Raw genomic sequence first — 10,195 nt, forward strand, 5'->3', positions numbered from 1 at the left:
TGCTATTGGCTAAGGGACACTTGGCACTGTATGCCCATCTCTGCTGCTGAATGAGTATAATCGCAGGAGAGAGAAGGAGGTGGGGAGAAGCTAGCTCCTCCTCCCATCCAAATCTCCATTTAGGCTGTCCTAGAAAGAAATTACCCCCCTAAAATCAGTCTTGGTGGTTTCAGAGGAAGAGGGTCATTGGAGATTGGGCAGCAAGAGCCCCCAAGATGAGGATAGCCATCCTCCTGAGCCTTTTGTTCCATGCTGCTGCTGCTTTTCACCAACTGTGAGTGATGCTGAATTTCTGTTCCAGTCTCTTTCACAAAAGCATCAGTCTAGGTAGATTGACCATATTCCAGGCCACCAGCTATCCTTCTTCCTGTTCTTATCGGATCACCCCAAAGAGCAGCTGAATTGTTATGTTCTCTCTCATGTCCTGTAAATTAAAATACGAATCTTCTCTTTGGGAGTCTTCCAGGTTAGACCTTATGCCTAGGTATGTTTGCTTCTGTTGTTGTCTAACTGGATCAAATCACTGGTGTCTAGACTGCACTGCTATGAGGCCACCTCTTCCTGAAGACTGAAAAGGATAGTTTTGGGAAGTTGAGGAGATATATGCAGTAAAGGGGTTGAAATAGGTTATAGGTCCGTACTTAAGCTAAATCAAGCAGAAACTACTTCTTAAGTAGGCTGTAAAGCAATCACTACATTGTTGCTTTGGGCTGTTGACTACAGTAATGTCACCTTGCTGAGGAATTCTGCAGTTGTGGGCTGCTGCAAGGAAGCTCTTTTGTGTCTCTGAGCCCTCAACTTGATGCAACCTTTGATGTCTTCTTTCTCCTGTCCCAGACATTACCTGGTGGTGATCCCTGCAGATCTCCGCTACCCATCCACCCAAGTTGCTTGCCTCCATATCACCTGTTATGAAGCAAAGCTTCAAGTGAAACTGGTCCTGGAGCACTCTGCAGGACACAATCTCTTAGCGCAAGAAACCATCCAGAAGGAGAAGACTTTCACATGCGCTAAGTTCTGGGTGAGCCACCCTAGGCAAATTGCATCTCTTCAGGAATTGTAAAACCCTTGTAGCTGCTCCTTAGCCAGGGCTGACATGGACAGGCTCTACTTTGCCTTGGAGTGAGTCTGCTAGCAAGGAGAGTGGATGGTCCTTGTGGTTGTGTAGCTCAGCACAGTATCCCTTGGTCAGCACTGAATTACCCTTCTGAATCTGACTTTTAATTTGAAGTTACGTTTGTTAAAAACTACTACCCATCTGAGTGTATAATAAGGACCTACCTGTTTCCTTGTCCTCCGCTCCAGATCAGATAGAGCAGCTTTTCTTGTCTCTGAAGGAGTTGTGCAGTTTCATAGCTAAAGCCTGGGGAAATGGTGGTGTGCATGTGATAAGACTACAGTTTCTGTAGGACCTGCAGCCAGGCAGCAGCTCAACTCTTGGGATCTACTGAACTGGAAATGGATGTACTTGTTATTTGTAAACAGCATCTTAGAGCTGATTCATTGTTAGTGAGAATTTAACTAAGATTTACGATAAGGCAGGCATGCCTCGGCAGTAACCCTTCTATTATGCATTATATTCTGTGCTGAGGCTGCTGGGATCTTTGGCTGCAGGAATCAGGAAGACCCTGTGGTTTGCTCTGTCCTTATAATACGGCTTTCTTACTTACATATGCTGCATAGTTTTGAAGGCCTATCTTCTGAGGCCATGTCAAATAGCTCAATTTCTCTGTTTCGATTCTGTGCTACTATATCCCACCTTTCTGGTATTTTCTCATCTTCCTAACTGTCACTTTCTTGTCCCAAAAGTTCCTTAGACAGCAGGAAAAATGATGGATTCCATGGTATGCAGGGCCTCTTGCTATAGTGTAGTGTGTGCACTGAGTGCAATCTGGATGTGATCTGAATCCACGTATTGAAAGGGATTACCTGTGACAGGTGGAGAAGAACTGCTTAGTTTTTCCATTTCCACCTTACTCTCAATTCCTGCTTAGGGCCCCCAGAGGTAATATCACTTGGGAGCTTCATGCTCTTCTCTCCTTTTCTGTACAGGTTGCACCTCCAGCTGATGGCACAGAGGAAATTGCCACCGTCAAGCTGATTATCACAGGCCAAGGAGTCAATATTGAGGAGAAGAAAAAGGTCCTGATCAGAAAGGCCAGCAGTGGCACCTTCATCCAAACAGACAAACCCATCTATAAACCAGGTCAAACAGGTAAGAGCTGCAGATGGGAGCAAGCAGGGAGCCTAGGCTCTCTGCTTGTAACATCATATGAAAAGACTATAATTGCCTGAGACTCATGGAAAACCCTAGCAGAAGGCTTTGAGATAACTTGTTGAAATTATGTTTTCAGTGGCTGTGATGTGCAGACTGTGGTGACTGTAAAGTTGCAGGAGGCAGTAGGTCTTTATCCATGATATCTTACATAGGGGAATATCCATGTCAGATGTTACCACACACATATGTAGAATGGAAACAGGACCTGGGGAGACAGAAGAAGCAGGGGTCTTCAGGGAAGGACTGAAATGTAATAAATATATTCCCTGGTTTCCTTGCCTTCAGTGAAATTTCGTATTGTGACTCTGGATGAGGACTTCATTGCACTTAATGATTCGGTAAGCCAGTCCTGGAGGACCATGGAGGAGGCTGCCCTTTTCCATGTGTGAATCCCACTTCTTTTTTCCCCTGCTTACCTGCCAAAGCTCCAATTTCTCCTTGTCCCCTGCATTCATCCCTGGGCCAGGCCTAGTGAAGGTCCAGAGGAGAACAGTTACTCAAGTAAAAGCAGCTAACTCAGGAAGATGGCAAAGGTGTATGTGTCTCTTGCTCATCTTGGTAAAATAGCCCTACAAGCACAAGAATGGCTCATACTGATGTGTGAGGTGCTAATGCCATGTGAGGAGCGAGTAGTTTACTAGTGAGGTTTTCCTGGGCTGGGGAGTGGAGGGGTGCTCTTAGGCTGGCTCTTACAACTTGGAACATGAGAAATTCTGATAAGACATTAGGAAAAAGCTTTTTCATTATGAAGATTATCAGATATTGAAGCAGGTGCCCAGAGAAGGAATTTTCTTCCTTGCAGATGTTCAGAACTCAACTGAAGAAGGCTCTGAGCAATCTGCTCTAATAAGATGTACTTTCAGATGACCTCTAGAGCTTCCTTACAAACTACAGGATTGTGCAACTCTGTAAACCCTTTGAGACTCTGCAGCTGAGCCAGAGCTACATCAGTTTTAGTAGTGAGTTTTCCTGATGGAGGACTCTGTCAGGAAGTCATCAGAAAGTGCTAGGTGATCTTTAAATTGGCTTTTCTTTTCCCTCTCTCCAGACCTGCCCATAATGGACCCACAATGTGTTTCTCCTTTTTGGTGACATTTGGACAATTTATATTACTTATCAGTGCTCTAGATTTCCAAGTCACTAGTCCCACACCCTTCACAGAAGGCTCTGCATCTCAAGTACCTTGTGTGTGTTACCAGCATGTGTTTCTCTCTTTTAATGTTTTTACCTTTCTTTCCCTCCCAGATTTCCCTGTTTCTTCAGGTGAGTGATGCTGAAATCTAGTATTACAGTAATGTTGATGGCAGCCAATTCACTGGGCTATTCATATTCAGTTCCTGGTAGATTTTATGGATCTGTGAGTAGAATGGTAGAACTTCAAGATTACTTAATTGAACATACTACATACAGCCTCTGTGCCTGTTTTATGTACTTGATATTATGCTCTCAGTTACTTCAGTGTACATCTGAGTTGATCCTGACATACAAGAGTATAGATAGAACAATTTAGACCATTATGATAACATGTTAGAACTGTAAAGGATCTTTCTTTAAGATCAGAATTTACAGAAGTGTAGAAAGGGACTCAGATGCTGAGAGCAAAATGTAGCATTACATTGTTTTCAAAATTTCTTGACTGGACTATTCCAAACCTTGTTTCTTACCTATCTGCCAGCTAGCACCAAAATCCTGAAGCTGGGTTTCTGTGGGGTGTGAATCACTGAGATGCTGGAACAATTCCTTCTTTCTCTTTTGTGGATGTAGGACCCTAACAACAACCGGATAGAGCAGTGGCTGAACGTGGTGCCCCAAGATGGCATTGCAGATCTGTCTTTCCAGCTAAGTGATGAGCCACTGCTTGGGACATATATCATCAATGTAACCAATGGGGAAGCATACGACAGCTTCTCCGTTGAGGATTATGGTATGAGCCTGTGGGGGATATGTTTGAGCTGCAGAGATAACCTTTCTCTCTGTTCCAGGAAGCTGGGTGTTTATTCCATCATAGCCATCCTGGGAGCAAATGAGAAAAGTAATAGCATATGTCATAGAAAAGAGTCTGAGCTGAGGCTCAGGAGAGAGAACACTTTGGGACCTTGGGCTGGTGTGTGGGAGCAATGTTGTGCATGGCCCTAGACCTTTGACACAGTTGGTCCCTGTAGATCTCTGTGTGAGACAAAACAAGGTCATTGGGATGGGCTTTCAGGAGTGTGTGAAATTCAGCGCCATCCCATTTCTGTTTTATTCCCTAATTAACTGTGCTGGGATAAATAGCTTTCTGATGTGGAGGGACATGGACATGTTTGGACTTTACTTTAGAAAAGATCAATCAACCAGGGGCTACATGCAAATTTGTTAAAGAAGTAATGGAAATCTTCCGTTTCCCTTTCCCACCACCTTCCTTCTCAATTTCTTGGCTCTTATTCCAACGCAGTCCGTTTTTATGTTGATTCTCTGGAAAGGCTGTCCTTGGCCAGTGTTTCCTACAGTTTTCTGTTTTTTTTCCTTCCAGCGCTGCCAAGATTTGAAGTGATCTTTGAGGTACCAATTAAGATTTATGCACTAGATAAAACCTTCCCGCTCCGGGTATGTGGCAGGTAAGGATTTTGCTTGAAGAGGTGGGCCCTATGTTAATTTCTGGCATGAGATGAGTACAGGATGGTTAGGTACCCCTGAGAAGTTCAAAGGAAATTTACTACGTCAGTTACAGGAGGCCAGAATCTTCTATGGCAGTTGTTTGCACAAATAAAACAAAATATTCCTACATTCCGTAAACATTCCATAAAAAAAAAGAATCCTAAAATTACCCTTCTTGTAATCTAGTGCCCTTTCTGAAAACAGTCCACAGATGTCTACACACAAAATATGGGGAAATGGCTTACCCTTGATAACTAGCCATTTGAGGTGCAGAGCATGGAAGGTGTTTAGTGTTCATCTCCTACAGAACAAACTCATGGAAAAAGAAGGGAAGCTTTTCCAGGTAACAGTCTAGCAGAATCTACAGAGATTCAAAAAGAAATTGCCTTAGGTACACTCCAAGGACAACACTAGGGTCAACAGCCTCATGTAAAGGCATTTTATTTGAGTCACTCATGCTTGTGCTCATTGGAGGATGCATGCCTTCAGCATTTCCAAGTGTTATCACAAGTGATGATAAAGGAAAGCTCAGAACTCTGTGTTGGGTCAGCACCTAAAACATTTCAGTTTTCCAGAATAGAGTACTCTGACACTAATTTTATCACAGAGCTCTTGATCTCCCATCACTGCAGTGTCCTAGCCTGGTCTTGTTGAGTGGATCAGGGCTCCTGGACCTGCTGTACAGCTACCACCTTTGTGCTATACTGTGAATAGCCATGAATAAGTTTCTCTTGGGAAATGCAACAGAAGTTCCTGTGTTCTCTCACTGTGTGTGAATCTCTCTTCCTTTCCCTGCTCCCCCAAACAGATACACCTATGGGAAAGTTGTCCAGGGGATGGTTCACGTGCACCTTTGCCAGAAGATAGCAGTGTTCTTACCCAGTGCTTCGAAACCTGATCTCTGCCAGGAATTCCACAGCCAGGTGAGATGCTTAGCAGGAACTGAAACCCATTCAGTGAAAATTATGGTCAACCTCAGGGTAAGGCAAGGCTGCTGGAGCCCTTAGCTGAAACAGTAGTGATGTCACCCCTTGGTTTTGGCTTCTTGGCCAAGGGTCTGCTAGTGCTGCCTCCTAGTAACTGTGTCTGCTGACTATGACTCTGTGTGTAACATATGCCTGCTCCACATTCTTGACTGCTATCTGTACACTGCCTTGTTTTCTTATTGAATGGGGCCTTATTTAATTTAACATATAATAACATCTAGAAGACCAAAACCAGAGAAGAGAACCAGAGAACTTTCTTCTTTGAAGAAGTCTTCCTTTTACAAGGGCAATATGCTGATGATGCTGATTCCTCTGTGGCACACAAGAGCTGGTGAGAAGTCCCTATCTCCCAAAACCACATGACACTCCAGGTGCTGAGACTTTGCCTGGCCCAAAGACAAAAATATCGTAGACTTTGTGAAGTCTACCTGGACCTTCTCTCTTGCTGCTTGCTGTGCAAAGAAGGGTCAGGTTCTGCAGCCACCAACAGCAGACAACCCTTGAAATAACAAGACCACAAGACTATTGGAGTGTCATATTTGTATATGCCTTTGGCCTTCAAGTCTCATCCTTCCCCTTTGTCTTTTTCTACTGCTGCTTCACTTCTCACTAGGCCTTACTTTTCCTCTTGTGTTTGCCACTTTAGCCCCTTTCTCTGGGTCTTTTGAGGGAAGCTGTGACTACATGTCTTTGATCTGGTGTTTATTTTCTTAGCAGAGACCCTTACCTCAAGGAATAACTGCTGTTTTTAAAAAAGGAATGGCTCTGAACTACATGTTTGCTAGTCTAAAAGGTGTATCCTGGAAAGAATTAAGGGATACAATGGTTTTTTGGTTTTTTTTTCTGGGCATTGGACTACATTTCTTGTGGAGTTCTGATCCCTTCTGAAAAGAAAGGGTCACTTTCTTTTCTGTGTTTATGTGGGTGCTTCCATATAGGTTCCTTTCACTCAGTGAGGAAGATAAATAAAAGTGGTTGTGAAACCGCACCAAAAAACAGGCTAAAAGAGTACTACAGGGAGTACTCACAGAGGATTCACATTGTGGCTTAGTGGATATGGATGGCAGAGGCTGCGAACACGGCAGCACTCTCTGAGTGAGATTGCATCTTAGATAGTCATCTGTGAGCAGGGATTTTGCACTGCTGTTACTGCCCCATTTGGATAATTTCTGACATAATTGTCTAAATCAGACGTTGTTTCCTCTCTCTGTGATTTCAGACAGACAAGATGGGTTGCTTCTTCACAAATGTGACCCTATCCTCCTTCAGCCGAGACTTCCGGTACTACCAGGACAGCATAGTTGCAGAGGCCTCACTGGTGGAAGATGGCACAGGTAACTGGAAATATCTCTGCTAGCTGTGAAGAGGCATGTGAAGATGCAGAGTCTTACCAAGAACACCAGAGACTTTCAGTCTAACAAGGACTCTGAGCTTTTTGAGCCCATTGGGGCCTGCCATCTAACCTCACAAATGCAGGCAAAGCCAGATTCCTGAAGGCATGACACACTCAGATTGCCTGTGGTCTAATCTCATGGAATGAAGCTTAGGGACCTTTCTAAGGGCTCAAAGCAAGTGGGAGAGAGACTAGATACTCAGAGCCCTTTGGCGAGTCATCTCTCTGATATGAAATGTATGTGTGCATGTATGTCAGTATTACCAGTGGGTCACTCGACAGGCAAATTGCTGAGAAGAGCTTGGTTTCCTTGCTCCTCCCTTATGTTTCTGTCTTACTGCTCTTATTCAGAGATACAGGTCAATGCATCCCACAAATTACTCATTTCCAAGATTGGCGGAATGGCCTTGTTTAATGATGTGAATTCTTACTACCACACCGGAGAGATGTACAGGGGGAAGGTAATTGCCAATTATGGTCCATTGGAGAGTAACATCTTTTCCTGCCCCACCTCCAGCATGGGCTTGGGAGGGCATGAAGGACTCCCAGAGATAAAACTTTTGAATTGTCAGAAGTGAGAAAAATATCCAAGACTGTCATTTGTCATTGATAACGACAATTGTCATTGTCAATAAACCCTGAGTAGTAGCAGCTATGGGGATCTAGGGGTGGGGGTGGGGGTGGGGGTGGGGGAACTCAAGCATTTGGAATTTCAGCAGCCTAGAGGCCTTCTACTGTGAAGGGGTGGAGAGTATGGGGATTTCATCATGCTTAAATAGCACAGATGAATCAATAGGGTAGTGCATGGGATAATAGGAGGTTACCAGTAGCAGTGTTGGTAAAATTGTTAGGGACTGGAAGGGTGACCTTGCTGGCTTTGGAAATGCTGCTAGTGACTTGGAGAAGAGGAGACTCTGTCCACTCACACTCTTCTGTGTTTCTGTCACTCGCCATGGTATTCTCAGATTAGAGTCATCGACTACAATGGCAAGACACTAAAGCACAAAAAAGTTCTCCTCGTAGTAAGCAGCAGTGAGCAGCAGTTTCAGCATAAGTACATCACTGGGGATGCTGGGGAAGTTTCATTTAGCCTGAATACAACTGCTTGGAACAGCACCTCAGCCTCCCTGGAGGTGAGTGAAGAAAGGTCTGTCTCGCAGACCTTTGTTCTCACAACTGGCTGTGTTTACATCTGTCTGTTCTCACATTGGTTGTGAAGGTGAGGGGTAAGCATGCTTCTCAGTGCTATTTACTGTCCCACAGACGTCTCCCTTGTTCCCTCCTGAGGGACTGGAATTCCAACCTGAAACACCTCCGCATGTTCTGGCTCTTGGTGCCCCTTTAGAGCTTATTCTCTGGATCCCAGCTGCTTTACTCATGAGCTGTTCACACAGAGACTTGTGTGATGGTGTTGTTCAGACCTGTCCTGAGGTTCCTATTAAGCCACAGCTGGAGTAAATTGCAGCTGACTTGCTTAACTAAAGAAATAACCTGTTGTTTGTTTGTTTGTTTGTTTGTTTTGTCTTACCAGGCAAGCGTCCTGCATCAAGATTTGGATAGAGAGCCTGGGACAGTTGATTTGAATTACCAGAAAGCCTCTCATTTCATACGTCCATTCTACAGCACCAGCAGGAGTTTTCTCACTATTGTCCATGTGCCAGAAACGATGCCCTGTAGTAAAAAGCAGGCTATCCAGGTGGACTTCAGAATCTACCAGGAAGACCTGGAACATGGGCCCAAGCGTGTCATTTTCTCCTACTTCGTGAGTTTCTGGGGAAGTGCTAATAGGTGGTGGCTCAAAACACAAGATCAGCATCCTCCACAGGAAGCACCCAAGCCTGATACTTGATAGCTTGGACTCGGCCCAGGACAGGTAGCTCATCTAGCTATCATGGGGCTAGGATCCTGGTTTTGATTCCGGGACTGCAGTAGTGGCATGAAAAACCAGCACCTTTCTTTTGGGCTCTGCACAGGTCTAGGTCAAGTATTGACTTTATCTGTCTCTCCCCGCCCCCAGGTTCCCTGAACTTTCCTTGTTACCTGAGCATGTGTAAAGCTCCTATCCTCCTCACACTCCCCAATTAATCTCCAGTTTCAGGGATACATTGGTTTGCACAGTGGTCTCAGAGACTATGTGACTGGCATTCCCTTCCCTTTCTGAATTCTTTCCTAGTTCACGGGAAGAAGAGGGATAGTCCATGCAGGCCAGAAGACTGTTTGGGTTGGGCTGCCAAGAAGTAAGTACACTGCCTGGTTTCATGTCTAGCAAGCATTCAGTGTTCTGTGTGGCATCCCTTAATTGGACGTGTGATATAAACCTCTTTGCAGTTTAGAGCTGGCTCACCCTTCTTCTGTCATGTCAGAACAACTTGCATTTCTAGCTTTCATGTTTTGTTTTCCCTCTTGCTTGGTACCAAGAGAACAATGCTCAATATTTCCTGGCCCATAGGCTCATTTCTTGCCTTCATTTTCTAAAAAATTCTCCTTTTGCTGCCCATGCAAAGGGCATGAAACTATAACTTTGTCCTCTATCAAAACTATTCTGCTTTGATTTGTAATTGTGTCTACAAATAACCTTTGAGTAGTTAGAATGACAGAACTTAACATTTTGATGGGTGTTGACTGTTGACTCACTGTTGTCTTTTTTTTTGTTTAACCTAATATAACCTAAATTATAGGTGCTTTGAGACAAATGTGACCTCTTTGTTTGGTGATAGGATGGGAGATGTTTGGTGATGGGAGGCTTTGAAAGATATCTGAGACTCACTCCTTGTGGAGCTAAGTTTGAATGAACAGAACCAAGAAAAGTCTTCCTCAGGTCTTAAATACCGGGTCCAGAGATGTGCTGATTGTTTCAGTGGTCTTCAAAATCTCCATGGTCCTGAAAGAGCTGAGGAAAGG

General features: G+C 44.3%; 1 protein-coding gene across 1 annotated transcript; it reads left to right on the top strand.

The window, feature by feature from the left end:
• Positions 1 to 215: 215 nt before the first annotated feature.
• Positions 216 to 10,191, top strand: LOC121073131 (alpha-2-macroglobulin-like protein 1). The gene is made up of 14 exons (XM_040563831.1): positions 216 to 274; positions 838 to 1,021; positions 2,053 to 2,215; positions 2,564 to 2,616; positions 3,524 to 3,541; positions 4,043 to 4,202; positions 4,791 to 4,875; positions 5,724 to 5,838; positions 7,121 to 7,235; positions 7,646 to 7,755; positions 8,260 to 8,427; positions 8,826 to 9,056; positions 9,468 to 9,531; positions 10,012 to 10,191. The coding sequence occupies exons 1-14, from the start codon at positions 216 to 218 to the stop codon at positions 10,041 to 10,043; spliced, it is 1,557 nt and encodes a 518-aa protein (XP_040419765.1). The 3' UTR covers positions 10,044 to 10,191.
• The last annotated feature ends 4 nt before the right edge of the window (positions 10,192 to 10,195 follow it).

Source organism: Cygnus olor, chromosome 1 (assembly GCF_009769625.2).
Source record: "Cygnus olor isolate bCygOlo1 chromosome 1, bCygOlo1.pri.v2, whole genome shotgun sequence".
Classification (NCBI taxonomy): Eukaryota; Metazoa; Chordata; class Aves; order Anseriformes; family Anatidae; genus Cygnus; species Cygnus olor.

What these genes read in the sequence shown, in the direction of transcription:
- LOC121073131 (XM_040563831.1), top strand. Translation starts at nt 216, where the DNA reads ATGAGGATAGCCATCCTCCTGAGCCTTTTGTTCCATGCTGCTGCTGCT. An exon ending in GCTGCTGCTTTTCACCAACT is followed by an intron (nt 275 to 837) that starts GTGAGTGATGCT and finishes CTCCTGTCCCAG; the next exon opens with ACATTACCTGGTGGTGATCC. An exon ending in GTGTCATTTTCTCCTACTTC is followed by an intron (nt 9,057 to 9,467) that starts GTGAGTTTCTGG and finishes ATTCTTTCCTAG; the next exon opens with TTCACGGGAAGAAGAGGGAT.